General features: G+C 34.5%; 3 protein-coding genes across 3 annotated transcripts; all 3 read left to right on the top strand.

Moving 5' to 3' along the window:
• Positions 1–4533: 4533 nt before the first annotated feature.
• On the top strand, positions 4534–7365 carry LOC110684039 (scarecrow-like protein 30). The gene has a single exon (XM_021860432.1). The coding sequence runs from the start codon at positions 5010–5012 to the stop codon at positions 7047–7049; it is 2040 nt and encodes a 679-aa protein (XP_021716124.1). The 5' UTR covers positions 4534–5009; the 3' UTR covers positions 7050–7365.
• Positions 7366–8673: 1308 nt separating this feature from the next.
• Positions 8674–9447, top strand: LOC110684036 (ABC transporter G family member 31-like). The gene has a single exon (XM_021860428.1). It carries the CDS (start codon positions 8977–8979, stop codon positions 9343–9345), a length of 369 nt encoding a protein of 122 aa, XP_021716120.1. The 5' UTR covers positions 8674–8976; the 3' UTR covers positions 9346–9447.
• Positions 9448–10286: 839 nt separating this feature from the next.
• LOC110684035 (ABC transporter G family member 31-like) lies at positions 10287–18004 on the top strand. The gene is made up of 22 exons (XM_021860427.1): positions 10287–10842; positions 11011–11095; positions 11579–11741; positions 12019–12095; positions 12193–12337; positions 12446–12747; positions 12836–13117; positions 13345–13661; positions 13764–13924; positions 14007–14110; positions 14205–14355; positions 14489–14551; positions 14644–14756; positions 14851–15183; positions 15274–15564; positions 15652–15735; positions 15877–16010; positions 16117–16344; positions 16587–16758; positions 16906–16993; positions 17169–17335; positions 17438–18004. The coding sequence occupies exons 1-22, from the start codon at positions 10817–10819 to the stop codon at positions 17702–17704; spliced, it is 3753 nt and encodes a 1250-aa protein (XP_021716119.1). The 5' UTR covers positions 10287–10816; the 3' UTR covers positions 17705–18004.
• Positions 18005–20179: the final 2175 nt, after the last annotated feature.

The following is a 20179-nucleotide window of genomic DNA, read 5'->3' as shown; positions in this document are numbered from 1 at the left end:
TTTATCTATATGTTATTTACGGCTGACAACAATATATATGACCGCTTATAAAATAACAAAGTAACTTTTATAAGTTCAGAAAAGCAAACATCATAACAAGGTACGGAGTAATTTTTATAATGCTAACAAAATAACCATGTAGCATTGGTCGAGTAAACCCTTAAACACAAACGAAATAACTTTCATAATAACTAGCCATCCCACGTAGCCTACAACTAGTCATTTAAAAAAAAAAAAATTGGTGTTAATTTATTACGTACTCCGTAGTAGTTTAATTTACTTCATTTGATTAATAATTTAATACGAAAATGGAAGGAAAGTAAGGGTTGACTGTTGAATATTCAAACAGTATGTAGTATTCAACTGTTTGCTTGCTACATTCGTTGACACTAGACAGTTCTATCCGCAACTTGGAGAGCAAGAAATAACCAAATCATGATGATCTTACTTTTACCATTTTATCTAAAAAATATTTCATAATCACACGGTTGATAATGACATTTAATTTGTGTGAACCCGACCCGTCGGATTTGATTTTTGTCCTAGTCTAATTCAACATCTTTTGGTTAGACTGAAAATAGAATTACCAGATTATCATTTTTGTTCAATAGAGTTTCCAATCTTTATAAATTATGAAGTAGGTCAATAAATAGAGTATGCATGACCTGTTCTCTCCGGCTTAGTTTTAGTTAAGTTCAGTTCAGTTTAACTTCAATCAGTTCAGTATAGCTCAGTTCAACTCTTAATTTCCTTCTCTCATAAACAATTCATTTCAGCTCTATACAGTTCAGTTTAGTTCAGTTCAGCTCCGTTCAGTAAATCAGAATAAGCTCGTACTCCATATTAAAAACCTAATGCAATAATTTAATGATACACCGGTTGTAAAGTTTATAACATTTCATACTACTTCATGATATTGTGTATTGGAGTATTATTAAGGAATCGTTAGTTAATTAGTTGTACAAGAATGATTGAATAAAGGTTAATTGGAAAAATATTTACTCTTTCATAAATAAAAATTTTGTAACCCTAAAAACTGTATATATCATTACCTCAAAACTGAAACGGAGTATAAAACAGCTTTTAAAACCTGTGGAAAAAAAGTTGAAAAATCCATATTCAAAAAGTGAGTGCATGGACTATGATGAGTAAAGTAGGAAGAACAAATTAATAGATTAATGATCCTAATTACCAATAATTCATGCAACTTTAATCATCCAAACCTTAAACTGAGGTTTCTGGGCTACTTCCTATTAATAATATTTTAATGAATAAAATGTCCAGATACATCTATCTCAAGTTTTAGTGGAGCCCAACATTTTGCTCCAGTCCACTATAAAAATGCCGGCAGACAAAGTTATGCCAGAACACGTTTACGATTTCCTTTAATTATTTTGTAATGATCTTTTTTTTTTTTTTTTTTTTTTTTTTTAAATATGGTAATCAGTGATTAATTTTATACCATTACGTAAGCGCACTGGTAATATAACGTACGAAGTAATGAAGTATGAATGTATGATACATCTAGCTAAAGAAGTTTGCTCATACGCCCACATCATTAATTCATTATTATACCTTTATACGGAATTACGGAGTACTTCGTACAAATCTTACATCTCAATTCTCAAATACTCCATCCATTTTTAACTATTTGCTTTATTTCTACATTTTGCACTATTTATTTATTTACATAAGAAAAAATAGCCTTATGATCTAGTTATTGAAATTGTCTCAATTAATAGATTTTTAATTATTAGTCGTTAGAATTATATTAATTAATAATCAAAGATATTATTGATTAAAAATTAATAACGGCATAGGTGTCCAAAAAAAACGGAGTAACTATTAAAAAATGAAGGGAGTAGTATTTTTTTCTTTCTAATAAGAGTAATGGACAAATCTATTCATGTACTGTACTTGTTTGAGATTTCAAAGTAGTAGTACTCTCTTCAAATTTTCTTGTTATATTCAATTGAAATCCTTTTGTGAGGAAATAAAATCAAAAGGAATATAAAATGTTTTTTTTTTTGAAGTATATTAAATTCCGGTCGATCATTTAATAATCTAATATATATATATATAAAGGGGAGTTTTTTCCCGAGTTTTTAGAGAGCCACGTAGGATCTAATTTTCTCAGCGCGCCATGTAGGATTATAAATCTTAGTAGTAGCCAATTAAATAAGATATTATTAATTTCTTTTAGAATTAAATAATTTAAATGCCATGTAAGCAAAATTGGCGAATGAGATTTTTAAGTTTAAATTAATTAAATATTATATATTATCTTTTAATATTAGGAATTTAATCTAAATATATAACAAATTTTAGGCTCGTAAATAAAAAAATACATTATTTTAAAAAAATCAAACAAACCGTGCATCGCACGGGTTTCATCTAGTTAATATATAAAGTTAAACTTTTAGTCAGATCACGAGACAGCGACACTTGACGTTCTAACTTTTCATCATATGTCGTGTCACATTTGACAGATTTAAATAGACTTCATAAGATAAAAAAAAAAGTTTAGAATTCTATTTGGATAGAATTACAAAACTAGTCTTAATAAATACGCATTTAGTATTTTTAATGCATATAAAAAGGGTCTTAACAGTTAACATGCATAGTAATATTTAACACAAATCTACTTGATGAAGAACTCACTTTGTGACTTTTTATAATTTTATTCTAGCCCTGTTAAGTACATTTGCTCGGAGGAGGGAATTTCCTTACCTCTCCTCTCTACTCTCAAGCATTGTTATGTGTAATTACATTGGCTTAATCTTCTATAAGAGGTGTTTCTATGCAAATGTTCTTGCTTTCAAAAGATAAGTAAGGGACGGGGAGTTTCAAACCTGGAATAAGAAAATATACCGTCGTTTAAGGACCAAGGACGCTTTCATAAAATTCTTTATCTAATCCACAAAAAAATAAATACAAAAAATTCTACAAAAAAAAAAAATAAAAAAAAAATAAAATAAAAAAATCTAGTGTTGTGCTAAAATGTTATAGAGGAGGAAGTATAAGATTTTGTAACAACTCGTCCATTACGTTGTAGTTTTAGAAAATGTTATAGAGGAGGAAGTATAAGAATTTTCGATAAACAATTGATGAAGTATACCACGTATTACGGAGTACATAATTACTTGGACAAATCTAAGCCGCATCCCGCATTCACACTATCTCAAGTTCCTCAACGACCGACGTCCATTCAATCAAGCAAAAGTCAACAACATAATTCTAGACTTCCTTAGTCAATTGAAACCTTCTAGACCACTTTGGCCCATGTCTCACCATATTCGACATTGTCAATTGACAATTGTAAATAATTTCTTCATTTCAATATTATGGTAGGGAGTAACATTTAACTTAATACAGTTTATATTATAATATACTCAATCCATTTTTAAATACCTACTCCAATCTACTTTTTACACTATTCATTTGACATGTTTTAACTAATGTTTGTGATTTATATATAAGAAAAAATATAATCTCGTGGTTACTTGTTAGAATAGTCTCAATAAATAGATTATTAATTTTCAATTGTTAAAATTTATACTTATTGATAATTAAACATATTATAATAAAATATTGCCATTAGCATACGTGCCCAAGAGAAATAAAATAAGTATTTAAAAACAAGGGAGTACATAGTATAGAGATAAATTATAGGAATTTGATATGCTAGAAAAATTTAACATGTGATCAAAATGACGAGTAGCCGAGCAATGCTTATATCATGGTCGTGCTCTTAGAGTTAGGTCATTTAAGCTCATATATCGTGACACTAAGACTTGGGCTTTAGTAAGTTGTACCTTAAATCAGGTCAGTTAAAGAAAATTCATACCTAGTTGAGCTTGTGTGGATTACTCATAAGTTGGGTTATATAGATGGCTAAACCCATGTATCATGTTGTACTAGTAAACTCTAGGATAATATCTTATTATTTTATCGATTAAATAGAAATAATCAGGTCAACACACATGTTTGTATGCTAGACTCGTGTTAGATTCAAGGCAAATGTTGAAAATCGATGGTAATGTAAATCATATGGTCTACTACACTAGCATGCCTTTCGTGTTATGTTTGTCTAATGACAAGCTTAGCCAGGCTCATATCGAACCCAAGCAGCCCACAATTTTAGCATGCCCAACTCTATGCAACTTCAAAATTGAAATACATCAAAGAAAACACCTTTCTTAGTGATTTTTTTTTAGTGTTCTACCCAATTTATTCTTTAGGATAATTCAGATTAGGGACCCCGTTATGAGTAGTTAGGTTTCAATCCCTTCTAATTGTTGTTGTAGGAAATCAAGCATACAATTTCTCTTTATCAAGTGGAGGCGTGCAGTCCCAATCACCACTGTACGTCTGTACTAACAACCAATTAATACCATTCTCAATGATCCGTTTGAAATTATATCATGCCCCACGGGGCCACGGGACCACATGACCCAATTTTATTTTTTTATGGGACACTATTCTAGAAAAGAGTTGATTTTTGCTTTTAAATAAATAAAGAGTTGATTTATTTTTGTCTAACATATTCAATTGTTCCTTGAAGGATCTCTAACTCATTTTTTAAAACATCGTCTAACTCATCTGATTTTAAAACAAAAATGAAATCGGCTTTTGAGTGATTGCTGGTCATCCCCTTTGACTATTGATCTTGAAATCATTTTCAACAATTCTCTGTTACTGCAGGTACTCCTCCTCGCAATTCTTATCCTTTTTTTTTTCTTCACTAAATTAGTACTAGTAACTTCCATAGTTACCCAGAAAACCAAAGTTTCAATTTTTATGATGTTTTGTTAATTTCTGCTTTTATTGCTTGTTCCTACATCTAAATAATTGATCTATCAATCATATAGCTGGTGGGGTTTGATTGATTTCATTAATTTGTTGTAAATCTGTATTTCAAGGCGATTACACTTTCACACCCACCACTTGTTTGATCTTTTGTCTGAGAGAAAAAACAACCAAAACCTGGTTTTTTTGGGTTTCATTTGATGTATCCTGTTCTTGTTGATCCTGAATTAGTGAGTCATGAATTCAAATTTAACCCAGATTTGATTTCAAACATTAACACCCATCAAAACTTTGGAAACACCCATCAAAACTTTGGAAATGGGATCACCCAAGGTGAAATCTTTGGAAACGATGATTTGGTTGATCAAAAACCCCCATTAGTTGATTACAATAAGAATTTCATAAGCTCAGATATACCTGATTTTTCTGATGCTTGCCTCAAGTTTTTAAGTGATATTCTCTTGGAAGAGAATTTGGATGAAATTCCTGCTACTGTACAAGATTATAGGGCTCTCCAAGCTACTGAGAAATCTTTATATGATGCTCTAGGAGAGGAATATTCACCTTCTGATAAACCTACATCATGTTTAGATCAAAGTATTGAAAACCCAGATGATGTTTTAGGTAGATGTTGGGATAATAGTTTTGGTGTTGAGTCCAATTGGGTGCAAAGTCAAACACCATCTGAACCTTTTCTGAGCTTAGATGATCTTTCCCAATCGTTCTTGGAGCTAAATTCGCAATCATCGGGGTCGAGTAATAGTGATGATTGTAAAGATGGGGCAGCAACTTCTCCTACCAGCACAATTTCATCACTTGCCCCAGAGAAAGGAGATAAGGTGGTGAGTAAACCCAGGAGGAAGAAAAACCATCAAAGAGATGATGGTTCGTATGGAGGAGGAAGGAGTAATAAGCAGCAAGCTTCGTCTAATGAAGATTATGTTGAGATGAAGCAGTATGATGATATACTTCTATGCAAGGAAGATAAAGATGGTCTTGCTGTTGGTAATAAAGAATCCTCAGCAACTGATGTGAGCAAGAAGATGCAGGAAAAAGGAGTGAAGGGTAAAACAACGCGTGGTAAGAAGCAGGATATTATAGGGGAAGAGGTGGATCTGAGGACACTCCTCACCCAATGTGCTCAAGCAGTTGCAAGTTTTGATCTTAGAAGTGCAAATGAGCGGCTTAAGCAAATAAGGCAGCATTCTTCTCCATATGGTGATAACATCCAAAGGCTTGCTCATTACTTTGCTAATGGTCTTGAGGCACGTTTGGCTGGTACCGGCTCAACAATGTCTGCCAATATTGTTGATGCACGCATCTCATCATCGGGTTTCTTGAAAGCTTACAGGGCTTATGTTACCGCTGTTCCTGCTAAAAGGATGTCATTTTTTCTGGCTAACAATACAATCTTAAAGTTGGCCGAGAAAGCAACAACAATACACATAATTGATTTTGGTGTGTTGCTAGGTTTGCAATGGCCCTGCCTCATACAGAATCTAGCAAAAAGACCTGGTGGGCCGCCTAAACTTCGCATTACTGGAATAGACTACCCTCAGCAAGGATTCCGACCTGCAGAAAGAGTCGAGGCAACAGGGCGTCGTTTGGCAGGTTATTGTGAGAGATTTGATGTGCCTTTCCAGTATCAGTCCATTGCACAGAAGTGGAACACCATACGACTAGAGGATGTTAAAATTAGGGGTGATGAGCTGGTAATTGTCAACTGTATGTTCCGGTCTGTATCATTACTAGATGAAACTGTTGAGGCAGACAGTCAAAAGGATGCTTTCTTGAAGTTAGTCAAACAGATAAATCCTCGCCTTTTCATTCATGGGGTTGTCAATGGGACTTACAATGCTCCATTCTTCATCACTCGATTTAGAGAGGCACTCTTCCATTATTCTGCTATATTTGATGTATTCGAAGAAACTCTTCCTCGAGATGATCATGAAAGGCTGCTGGTTGAGAGTGAGGTGTATGGAAAAGAAGCTTTTAATGTCATAGCATGTGAAGGCGTTGAGAGGACTCATAGGCCAGAAACATACAAGCAGTGGCAGGTGAGAACAGTGAGGGCCGGATTTAAGCAGCTGCCATTAGACAAGGAGCTTGTGGGTAGAGCAAAGGCCATGGTGAAAGCTAATTACCACAAAGACTTTGTAGTGGATGAGGATAGAAATTGGATGTTGCAAGGTTGGAAAGGAAGAACCATATGTGGTCTTTCAATTTGGCAAACTTGCTGAAACTTCGTCTGCTTCATAATTTTTATGTAATATGTAGCACCCCCCCCCCACCCCCCTCTTCTTCTCTTTCCTTTTCTTTTTTTGCAATTTCTCTCGAATTTTGTGGTTAAGATTTCATTTATTTGTAATGAAAACATCTGGAAACTTTGTTTTTTTTAAGTCTGTTGCTCTTTTATACACTCTGTTCTTTGTATATATCCTGTTTCTGCCTAAATATGATGAACTTTTGTAGTTTGATCCAGGGCTGATCAATTGCTTGAATCAGATTTTGGGTGTAATTTATGTTATGACAGGAACAGCAATGATCTTTGTGCTCTGTTATGGATTAAATAAGTGACTTGTTCTTTTAGCCGTCTATGTAGTTGATTCATCAGGAAATTTTAGCTGCAAGTAAAGCATTGATCACCATTGCTATAAATTGTGGCATTGTTTTTGAGCTGTATTTGTTGTTCATAGAGATTCATTCTGCTGGGAACTTGTTTAGTTTGGTTAACATTCATGTAAATGCTGGATGTTAATTTTTATACGAGTATGCACTTTGTATGATGCTAAGTACTTTGTACTTCGTGTTAGTTTAAGTAATGTTATATGCGGTTCCTGCTCCCTGAATTTGTGATTTGCACAGTTGCTCAATTTACTGGAAAATGATTTGTTTGAGAGGGGACATCAGTAGATCCACCTTCCATGGATCTGTTGCACTTTCATGGGTTCAACAAACCTACTGATGAACAACGTGACATTGCACACTCCATACTAGGAACACCATTGCAGGCTTTGCAGCTCTGAATTACAAGCGCCAGAGGATGATCTGCATCACTCTCGACAGTATGGGCATGCTGCATGAGCAATGGAGCATCCCCTTATCCAGAAATGGTACTCGTCCCAGTAATCAAAACAGTATAAACATCTAAAGTCTAAGCACTTAAACAAGCCTAGCAGTTTAAACAGTATGAAATACACATATACAATGATCACACACAACCTGCCAAGTTTTTCCTACTCCGTATGCATAAAGCTTATGGAGTGAAGCTTTGCCGGAAAGGTATTAATGACCTCTTATAAAGCTTATGGAGTGAAGCTTTGCCGGAAAGGTATTAATGAACCTCTAAAGAGTCGTAGACATATTAGCATATACAGATATACTCCGACACTCCGTAGCACTCACTTGATGCGGCTTTCATGCAGGCTTGCCAATATCATTTTCTGCATTAGTTTCCATGGTTAAATTATTTTGTAAATATCATATTCTTAATTTCCCTATGATGAGATTATTACTCTTAAGTCCACAAATTGACACAGTACAGTTAAGGCTTCATCTATAACAGTATAAATCAGCAAATGTATACTCGTAAAACCCTGAATTTAATAATCGATCCCTCACAATATACAGTCAATCGATCAATCAAATACAATATCATTATTCGTATGCTCTTATACTACTCACACAGTCACATACACATTGCGTGTGTTTCTAACCTTACTAGTAATGATAAATTAAAACTTGCAACCCAATGACCAAGACCAAACACAAAATCTTCTTTGCGTGGTGTGGTCTCATCAGCTCATTACTCTACAATGTTGCAGTATATCAAGCATAATTTACGGGCATATATTTAATTTTCTTTTGAAAGGATAAAAATAGGTTAAGCAAAAAAAACTTCTAGAAACACAATTTTATTAAAAAATAAATCTAGAAGAATAGAAAAGGCTGTATATTGCTAAGAGATTTAATTTTAAAAATATTAACAAAACAAAAGATAATTACACAGAAATAGAATTTAACTCAGCTTCAACTACATACACTCTTCAAACATTCCGTACAACATTACATATACAAAAACCCTTTATTTTTTTCCTCATAAAAATTGTAACCTCATACAATAATTCTCACGTAAAAAAGTGAGAAAGATCACACGAAGGTGTTTCCATGGCGGCCTCGAATGGCAGCGAATACTTCGAATTAGACGTTAACGACTTAGAGTCTTCTTTCCCTAAGGCTTCAAACGCCGAAACAGTTGCTAAAGACGAAGATGACCTTATTTGGGCTGCTATCGAACGACTTCCTTCGTTTAAACGATCCAAATTTGCCCTTATTCGTCGAGACGATGATGGTGAGGGTGTAGGAGCGGGAGTTTCTGCCATTGATGTCACTAAGCTTGATCGAAATCATCGTGAATTAGTTGTAAAGAGTGCTCTTCAAACTTCTGAACAAGATAATTATAATCTTGTTTCGGGTATTAAAGAACGGTTTACAAGGTATTTAATTTGTGGTAATAAACTTTGGATTATAAATTAGCATGCATGAATTGAATTTGTTAGGCAAATCTTGGATATTTTTATTTTTAACGTGAGATTTATTTGATTTCCTTGCACTTTTCTTGATTTCTTGACGTCATAATTGTTGTACACATAACATTGAGTTGAACCATGTTAAATGTGATCATATAAAAAAGTTTTGCAATCGTTTTATTTTAATTTTTATGTAAACTTATTGTAGAGTTGGATTGGAATTACCAAAGGTAGAAGTGAGATTCGAGAACTTGAATATTACCGCAGAAGTTCAAACGGGGAAACGTGCGTTACCTACATTGATTAATTTTACTCGTGATAAGATTGAGGTTTAATTTCGATCTAAGCTCGTTATATTGTTGCAATCAAATAGATTATCTTATGAAGTTTGATTTGGATTAATTAATTTTCGTAAAATTTACAGGGTATATTAAAATTTTTGAGGATATCTCGACCTCAAAGGCATACATTAACTATCTTGAATAATGTCAGTGCATATGTCAAGCCTGGAAGGTAATTTTCATGCATTACATGTAGAAGTATTGTATAAGATGTAGAATGTTTGGGCAAGTTAAGTAACTCCGTATGTGTTAATAGTACTAAATACTAATTGTTATTTAGTCAAACAAATTGCATTTCACGTTAAAACGACTGAAATCTTGGATGGTTGGATTTTGTGTGAGTCCATGTGAAATTAGGTTTCTTTGCTGATGGATTTATATTACGGATATAATGAAATTGTAAAGTTTGTACACCAAAACATATACTACTTACCCCGTTTCATATTATTTGCAACGATCAAAATGTCTAATTGTTGCAAATAATATGAAACAAAAGTAGTATAAAAAAATTGATCTAAGGTATGTATTGAGATGAGTACAAAGGTAAGCATGACTATATTTTAAGTACATATAAATTAAACCTTATAGATGAAAGTTTGCGAATAATGCTAAAATTTAATTTAAAGAATGATAATTTTTTGTAAAACAAAAGGAGTACTTTTGTAGAATTAACAAATTCAAGATTTATGATAGGTTTAAATTAGAAAAAATAAGTTTAAATCAGATCTATTTCATCATTTTATATGTGATTTCTTATTACTAATTACAACAGTATAATTATTTCAAAAAAAAAAAAATACAACACTATAATGAAAAAATTATGAAAATATACATTGACACAAATGTAGCAAGACCTTATTTACATTAGTATACCTATAATTTCAAAGTTTAATTAAAAAAAAATTAAGTTTATGTTAATCATGTATCCAACAAAAATAAATATAGGTGATTTTTATCTCCAAAAGAATAAAAAGCTTACCCTTTTTGCTTTCCGTCATTAAAACCCAAAATAGAAATAAAAACCTAACCCCCTTTTTTCCCCTCTTAATTCCGATTGCCGGCAACTTTCGACAACTCCGCTGAAGTACGGCGGCGATTTCTATCTCCGGCAATCGCATATCTCCGACGACATTTTCGATGGGCATTTTTGGTCGAATTCGACTGTAAAAATTCCATTTTTTGAAGCTTTTATTGTCGAATTCGGTCACTAAAACCCATAATTCAATCCAGAAAAATTGTCATACTAACAATAATTCGGAATTGAAATTGATTTTGGTATTAATTATCTATCATATTTGATTATTTAATTGATTACTTTTGGTATATTTCAGGATGACATTGCTTTTGGGGCCTCCTGGATCAGGCAAATCTACCCTGCTACTAGCTCTTGCTGGAAAGCTTGACAATTCTTTAAAGGTCAACATTACTTCTTTAATCATATTCTATGATTTTCAACTTTTATTATAATACTGTAATTATTATATTTGTGTTCAGTATGATTTAAATACTGTTTAGTATGACTGTACATGCTTAGGTAAGAAATGGAAGCATTTGATATTACTCATCAAATTTGCATAATCCTTTTAATGCGAATTACTCCCTCCGTCCCCTTTTGTTTTCCCCGAACCTCCTTTATGATTCGAGATTGGTTCATGAAGTAACTAATCCAAATGGGACAAATAAAAGAGGGCGGAGGTGTATTTCTTTTTACATTATTTAGTTTACTGCAATGCATGTGACTGCTAATCTATATCTTAGTTTGTTGTTTATAATTGTTATTGAAGTATTTATGTGGAATTGTGGATAAGTAAACTAATTGAGGTTTTCAGTATTTCTTGTTGCTTGATTAATTTTGTGAATTAGACTAATTTATGGCCTATTCGACTTTTTTGTATGCAGAAAAGTGGAAATATAACATATAATGGCCATGAGCTAAGTGAATTTTGTCCGCAAAGAACTTCAGCCTACATTAGTCAAACAGATAACCACATTGGTGAGTTAACAGTGAGAGAGACTTTCGATTTTGCTGCTAGATGTCAAGGTGCAAGCGAATCCGTTTCAGGTAAAGTCTGCAACTTCAAATCAGTGCATGGCAGTGGTGGTCGAAGTTATTTATGTTGAAAGTTACATGCTGTAACAATACTAATTAAGTTCAGAAAATTCTAACATGTGGTTGCAACCTATGTAGTGTTTAAATTCGTTTTACTTGCAGTGTTGTGTGTTCTTAGTGTCCTAGATGGTAAACAAAGAACAAAGTAACAAGTAGATGCTTGAGGTTTTGAGTCAATTATTTTATCCTCTCGCAATTGTAAGTATTGAGTATGGTATGTGATTTGCAGGATATATGGAGGAACTTATTCGATTGGAGAAAGAAACAAATATACATCCGAACCCAGAAATAGATGCGTATATGAAGGTTGTGTTTTAGAAATGACCTTGTTCTCTATCCCTTACATAGAGAGTAAGCTCAGGAGTTTACTAATAATGTAATTATTTGATGACATGTACTCCAGGCATTATCAGTTGGTGGAAAAAAGCACAGCATTGCGACAGATTACCTTCTCAAAGTTCTTGGCCTTGATATATGTGCTGATACAGTAGTTGGTGATGACATGAATCGAGGGGTTTCGGGTGGTCAAAGAAAGAGAGTTACTTCAGGTGTCTATTCTTTCATTCAACTGACTCTACTAGTTGTCAACATTTTTTTTTTTTTCCTAATTGCATGCATTGCTTTGCAATCTTTTGATGCTATCTCACCTAATGCAGGAGAACTGATTGTTGGGCCGAAAAAAACACTCTTCATGGATGAAATATCAACTGGATTAGATAGCTCGACTACATTCCAGATTGTTAAATGCATGGGGAATTTTGTCCACCAAATGGACGGGACGGTGCTCATGGCTCTACTTCAGCCAGCACCTGAGACATTTGACATTTTTGATGATCTGATGCTCTTGTCAGAAGGTCATATGGTCTATCATGGTCCTCGTGCAGATGTGTTGGATTTCTTTGAATCTTTAGGATTTCGCTTGCCCCCTCGTAAGGGTGTTGCAGACTTTTTACAGGAGGTTTGATTTTTATCAATTAATTGTCTTTAAAAATAACTTTGGCTTGTTCATTGAGTTATTTAACCCTTGAATTTGCCTTTCTTTTTAGGTTACCTCTAAGAAGGATCAAGAGCAATATTGGGCAGATCTTTCGAAGCCTTACCGATTTATTTCTGCTGAACAAATTGCTGAAGCATTTAGAAATTCTCGATTTGGGAAGATGGTAGGATATACTTTATCTGATCCGTATGACAAAACAAGGAGTCATCCTTTAGCTCTGTCCAAAACAAAGTTTGCATTACCAAAATGGGAGCTTTTTAAGGCATGTTTCTCCCGTGAAGTTCTACTGATACGCAGGCAAAGTTTCCTGTATATTTTCCGAACCATTCAGGTATAAATGCACATCTAAACTATTGCACCTTGATTACAATAGTTCATGATTTGCTTCATAATAAACATGGTAGTCATACATACTTATTAGTCAATAACAATTTTCCATAGTACTTTCAGTTTTCCACATAAGTCTTGTTTTTGTAATCAAATGTTTTGTTTTCATAGTGCATGTATCAAATGTTTCTTGCATAAATGACCAATTATCTTTCTATTGTCATTTGGCAGGTTATATTAGTGGGATTTATAACAGGAACAACTTTTTTAAAATCAAGGCTACTGACTACAGATGTGACTTATGGAAATGTCTATCTTGCATCCCTTTTCTATGGGATCACACATATGATGTTTAATGGATTTTCGGAGCTGGCTCTTATGATATTTCGACTCCCGGTCTTTTACAAGCAAAGAGACAATTGCTTCTATCCTGCATGGGCGTGGTCACTTTCAAGCTGGGTTCTGCGTGTTCCGTATTCTGTCATTGAATCTGTTGCATGGTCGTGTGTTGTATATTACCTGGTTGGATTTGCACCTGCAGCTGGAAGGTATGCCTGGCCAGTAAAACTTCATTGAGATACATAAGAAGCAAATAGTCTCATATAATAAGTCACACCAATTTACTCTTAATTTTTTCTTACTTTCTACAGCTTTTTTCGTTTTATGCTGCTGCTTTTTGTTATTCACCAAATGGCATTGGGTCTCTTCCGGATGGTGGCTACGCTGGCAAGAGATATGGTCATTGCGAATATATGCTCTACAGCTTCCTTGCTTGTTATACTCTGTCTATGTGGCTTTATTATTCCAAAAAGTAAGCCACTTGAATCTTAAAAGTTACATGAGATACTGTAAGTTTAAGGAAAGCTACCCTAACTGGCTTATCTACATTTCAGCTATGATAAAACCATGGTGGATTTGGGCATACTGGGTGTCACCCTTATCCTACGCTCAAACTGCAATATCTGTGAACGAATTCTCGGCGACAAGATGGATGAAGGTAATCTCTTTTTTTCTATCTCTGGCCTGCAGAGTATTTTTAAAATTCCCAGCAAGTAACAAATAAACTTATAAACTTAATATGTGCATTTCAGGCCTTAGGAAACACTACAGTTGGACAGAATGTTTTAGAGTTGCATGCTATACCAACAGATGGCCATTGGTACTGGATTGGAATTATTGCTTTATTAGCGTATGTATTTCTGTTCAACAACATTGTTACACTAGCCTTGGCCTATCTGAATCGTAAGCACCTAATGCTTTATTTCTTTTTCTTGAGTTGACTTTTATTTGAAGGAGCTGAAAACAAAGCCTTGCTTTCTTTTAGAATATAAATTAATTGTATTCGGGGTTGTTTTCTGTATGTACTTCATCACAGCACTAAAAAAAGCCCAAACCGTGATCCCAGATGATGTCTCAGATGATTCTGAACATGGTGAAGGTCAGTCATCTTCTCCTCTAGCGTAATAAGCATATATAATAACTGTTGAAAGTATTGCATTCTCTAAGAGTGTGTACTTAATACTTATGTAGGAAAAGATGTGGCGATTACTTTGAACAATGGTTCTAACAAGGGAATGATTCTTCCATTTCAACCTCTTAGTATGACATTTCATAATGTCAATTACTTTGTTGACATGCCAAAGGTAATGACACCTGTTTCATATGCTTTTATGTTAGATGTGAAATAATTGTTAATAGCTCAGGTTTATTTGATGTTGTTTCTCATGAATTGTATAGGCCATGAAGGCTAAAGGTCTACCAGAAAAGAAGTTACAGCTGCTGTCAAATGTGAGTGGAGTTTTCTCTCCAGGAGTTCTTACTGCTTTAGTTGGGTCAAGTGGAGCAGGAAAAACTACTATGATGGATGTGCTTGCTGGCAGGAAGACAGGAGGATATATAGAAGGTGACATTAGGATTTCAGGCTATCCAAAAGTGCAGCATACTTTTGCCAGGATCTCAGGATATGTTGAACAGAATGATATACATTCTCCTCAAGTAACAGTGGAAGAGTCGCTCTGGTTCTCTTCTTCACTTCGCCTTCCTAAAGAAATCAGTAAAGAAACTAAAAAAGTTAGTCCTGTTGCTGAACATTACTTGTTGACATGGCTCCCTAATTTTTTAGTTCCTGAATTTAATCAGTAAGCTACAATGATATTGCAGGAGTTTGTTGAAGAAGTAATGAGGCTGGTGGAACTTGACAATCTTAAACATGCTCTGGTGGGATTGCCTGGTACTACTGGCTTATCAACAGAGCAAAGGAAACGACTAACCATCGGTGTAGAGCTTGTTGCAAACCCCTCTATAATTTTCATGGATGAACCGACATCAGGGCTTGATGCACGAGCAGCAGCTATTGTTATGAGAACAGTCCGTAATACTGTTGATACAGGACGAACAGTAGTCTGCACTATACATCAACCAAGCATTGATATATTTGAAGCATTTGATGAGGTTAGGCTATACACGTGCTCTTATCTGCAAATAAAAAAAATCATGCATCTTTGAAACCCTTTATGACTTTCACATTTTGATGCACAGTTGCTTCTTATGAAACACGGTGGACAAGTCATATATGGTGGAAAGCTTGGAGTTCACTCTTGCTTAATGATAGACTATTTTCAGGTGAGATGATTGATTAAAAAACCTTGGAAGTGTCAGTACCTTCGAATTTGGGTTTATTATTCCAGTGACCCAAACTGGACATTAGTATGATAAGTATGTGTATATTCTAAATGAAAAATTGGGGTGCTTTTCCTTGCTCAGGGAATAAATGGAATCCCTCGAATTCCTGATGGTTATAATCCTGCAACTTGGATGCTTGAGATTACCACCCCTGCCGTTGAAGAGAGACTTGGTCAAGATTTTGCCAGCATTTACAGAAATTCCAGTCAGTTCAGGTAATTTTTTTGGGGTTGCTTCCTTTGTTTTGAAATAAGGTTGCTTCTTCCATATTTGTGTTCTCAATAACGTTTTTGTTTTATGTTCATTGTGTATCAACTACAGAGAGGTAGAAGCTCTCATAGAGCAAATGAGTATGCCACCACCTGGATCAGAACCATTACGATTTGATACGACATTCTCTCAAGATATCATATCACAATTTTGGCTTTGTCTTAAGAAGCAATTTCTTGTGTATTGGAGATCTCCTCAATATAATGCTGTGAGATTCCTATTCACTACATTTTGTGCCTTGGTACTTGGCTCTATATTTTGGGATGCTGGCTCAAAAAGGTAAGATACCTCTCTTGCTATAACATCTTTTCATAATAATAAATTTTCTCTTCTTGTATCTGATTTCTGCTGATTTTCTGATTCCAAAGAGTTCCTTATCCTTTATATAAGTTACCAAAGTTTCTGTATCAGTAATGATGATTCCTTTTTCATGTGGAATAAATTCATTCTATTATATTGAACCAATTTGTTACAATATGGATACCTATGTTGATTCCTTTTGAACCTGTTCTAATTTTAAGGGATTCAATCATTAACCTGATTACAATCATGGGAGCCCTTCATTCTGCATGTTTGTTCTTGGGCGTCAGCAATGCTTCTTCTGTACAACCAGTAGTTTCCACTGAGAGAACAGTTTTCTACAGAGAAAAGGCAGCTGGAATGTACACTCCACTTGCTTATGCAGCTGCTCAGGTGAATACTTTTCAATCAATATCTCTATTCTTTCATAAATGATATACTCATGTTCAGTCAGGTGCATGAGTATCAAACAACTGAACATGAGTATCTAACATATCAGGGAATATATCTATTTACATGCTTCCATTTGTTTCGAATCAGGCTCTTGTTGAAGTTCCATATATTGCTGCACAGACATTGGCGTATGGCATCATCACTTACTTCATGATTGGTTTTGAAAGGACATTAAGTAAGTTGACTGTTTTTGCATCATATAATTTTTTTTTTTTTTTTTTTTTTTAAATTGTTCACTGAATTTTAGCATTTGGTAAATGGCCTAAATATGCAGAGATTTAATATTTTGGTGATGTCTTCCCATGTATCAATCCTTCGGTTATAACTATAATTCATTGTTTGTTATGCAGGGAAATTTGTGCTCTATCTTCTCTTCACTTTCCTTACTTTCACTTACTTTACCTTTTATGGAATGATGTGTGTTGGCTTAACGCCAACACAGAGTATGTCAGCCGTCATATCTTCATCATTTTACTCACTTTGGAATCTGTATTCAGGTTTCCTCATTCCCAAAAGAGTAAGTTCTGTTTCCCCTTTTTGCTTGAATCATAATGTTCATGGAATCTAGAAAAATCTTAATGCAACTTGCACTTACCGTTTTTTGTTTCTCTATCTGTAGTTTATCCCTGGGTGGTGGATTTGGTTTTATTACATCTGTCCTGTAGCGTGGACACTGCGTGGAATTATATCTTCACAGCTTGGTGATGTTGAGACTATCATTGTTGGAGATGGGTTTCAGGGCTCAATTAAGGAGTATTTGGATGTTCATTATGGCTATGGCCCTGGAATGATTGGTGTCTCAGCTGTTGTACTTCTTGGCTTTACGCTCCTGTTTGCTGGTGCCTTCATTGCTTCTATCAGATTCCTCAATTTTCAGAGAAGATGAGATGATAGTACTGGTATTTCTGGCAATCAGATATATATTAGAAAGAGAAGTCTAAGAATTGATTATAGTTAGATTATGTAGGATCCAATTCCAATTTTGTTTTTACAACTGTTGTATAGTTTAAGACTAGAAGCTTTTGTCTAAAATTATAAGTAGGAATATGGCATTTTCAGGATTCATGTGAATAATGTGATTATGAGAAGTGTACTGACAGTGTTGATCATTTCTCATGCACGACTCGGATTTTCATCATTTCTTAAGCAAGTTAATTAATGCTAATTGCTAGCGTTTTCACTCTAAGTAGTCCAGGTTGGACAGAAATAATGTTCTAATTTGAATGACTTTGAAACTACGTTATTTCAAGACTTGGGCAATCATCCCTTTAAAAGAGTTGAAGTATCACCTGTTTTACCATCTCATATGTCAACAAGCTGTTTATTTTTCAATTGCATTTCAGATCTTTAGGGTAAGTTTATCCCTAGTCTTAAGATGAGTCTTTAGACAAGTCTTGAGCAAGATTCTAGCAATAATCTCTATCAAGACTACATATAGTCTTGAGATGAGTTTTGGATTCTAAAACCCATCTTGAGACTATACAAATGGACAAAAATAATTATGTTGTCCAATAGTGAGTTGCCAACTCACCATATTAAAATAATTAATAAATATATAAATAAATTAATGTTATAAATATTAATTGGATAAGTAAATCTGGAGTGGGTCTTGGAATAATGTGTGAAATTGGAGAAAGTCTTGTATAAGTCTGAATAATAAAAAAGTAATTAAAAGTTAGTGGAAATCTGATGTGGCAGAGTCTGAAGCATAAGTCTGAGTCTTGGGGATAAACTTACCCTTAGCATTTGTTGCAATAAAACAAGATGATTTACGGAATTTTGTTTGAATGCAAGTATGCCAAGTTTAGAAGATGTGCCAGAACATTCCTTGATAGCTGTAGGAAAACTTTTGTATACACCCGGTTTTCAGTAATTTACTGTACATCGGGTACACTATTGTCAGATTTAATGTCACTTTTGTCAAATTTAGTGTCACTTTTGTCAAATTTATCAATGAAGCATAAATAACTCATATATATCAGGGTAACTTTTATGCGTTTTAGTGTAACTTTTGCGTATTTTATTGTCACTTTATAACGGATGTTCAGTAATTTAAAAGTTTGTGATAGGTGTAAGGGTGGTGCACGCTACTGTACCAGAGATTGCCAAAGCTCTTGCCATCAGATTTAGGGTTCATTTGGCAAAAAGGCTCGGGTATGTTCGTATATACGAGTAGGTTGAAAGTGATGCCTCCAATGCTGTCCAAGCAATTAACAATCCGTGCAATGGAGTTACATATAGAGCTGTCAAAAACTGAACCGACCCGAGAACTCGACCTGAACCGGCAATGTTCCGAACCCAACTTGCACCCGGACAATGGGGTGAAACTAGTGACTTGTAACCTGACCATATGTTAACCGATAACCGATTTGATCCAATACTTTTTTACCTGAACCCAAACCTGCTCCCGACCTGAGAGTAACCGTCAACCGATTTAATCCGACCCAACAATAATCTGTGTTCGAACTAGTACCCGACCCAATTAGAACTTGTACCCTAGTCATGGAAGGTTTAATAAAATTTAGATGCCTTTTGTTTAACTTATATACTGGTACAAATCTGTAAACCCACAATCCGATTCAGCTTGATACCTTTTGTTCTCTATTACTCATATATAGGTTTAATAAAATCTTGATAAAACTAATCAAATTATGGAAGGCGTAATTATATAGGTTCAACTTGAGCACATCCATATTTATTGGAATTGAACTTCAACCAAAACCCAACTCAACACTAACTCGAACCTGAATATACCATCTATTAACCCACTCAAACCTGACTCATACACAACCCAAACCTGAAATTGAATCCGATCTGAATTTGGCTCGAATTGAACCCGACATATATCCGAAAAGGTGAACGGCCCTGAATAAACTCAAATGAAATTGACCCTACCCGAACTTGAACCTAATATGAGGCTAGATTGACCCGACATAACCAGATCCTAATTTAACCCGAGACATGATTTGACCCAACCAAAATCTGACTTGAATATCCGAATCGACAACTCTACTATAATACACGAAATCAGAGCGATTTAGGAGGTGTCGGGAGCTGGTGTTGGAATTTCACGGAACACTACGGGATGAATCCCGGGGTCATATAATATTGTGTAGACCCATATATGACCATTATCCGACAACGTAAAGGCCTCGTGAGAGCTTATAGCCAATACAGGAGGCATGTACGAAAATGGGTAAAATGATCATTTAAAGGCAAATTGGATGGTTCAACCCACCCAATTAAACTCTCGGAGGGTATTAGGGACCATGGTAAACATCTCAGCAATTTTTATTTCCGGGCGAAAAAAGGTCAAAAAATTACAAAATTAAAGGCTATATATAATCCACAGTTTTTGAGA

Source organism: Chenopodium quinoa, unplaced genomic scaffold, assembly GCF_001683475.1.
Source record: "Chenopodium quinoa cultivar QQ74 unplaced genomic scaffold, ASM168347v1, whole genome shotgun sequence".
In the NCBI taxonomy this organism is placed as follows: Eukaryota; Viridiplantae; Streptophyta; class Magnoliopsida; order Caryophyllales; family Amaranthaceae; genus Chenopodium; species Chenopodium quinoa.
Note: the sequence above shows the minus strand (reverse complement) of the source record. Positions and strands in the feature narration are given on the sequence as shown.

Bases quoted from the DNA above. Each gene is read 5' to 3' on its own strand.
- LOC110684035 (XM_021860427.1), top strand. From the start codon at position 10,817: ATGGGCATTTTTGGTCGAATTCGACT. The intron at 12,338-12,445 runs GTGTCTATTCTT...CACCTAATGCAG, and splicing joins AAGAAAGAGAGTTACTTCAG to GAGAACTGATTGTTGGGCCG. The intron at 16,759-16,905 runs GTGAATACTTTT...GTTTCGAATCAG, and splicing joins TTGCTTATGCAGCTGCTCAG to GCTCTTGTTGAAGTTCCATA.
- LOC110684036 (XM_021860428.1), top strand. From the start codon at position 8,977: ATGGCGGCCTCGAATGGCAGCGAATACTTCGAATTAGACGTTAACGAC.
- LOC110684039 (XM_021860432.1), top strand. From the start codon at position 5,010: ATGTATCCTGTTCTTGTTGATCCTGAATTAGTGAGTCATGAATTCAAA.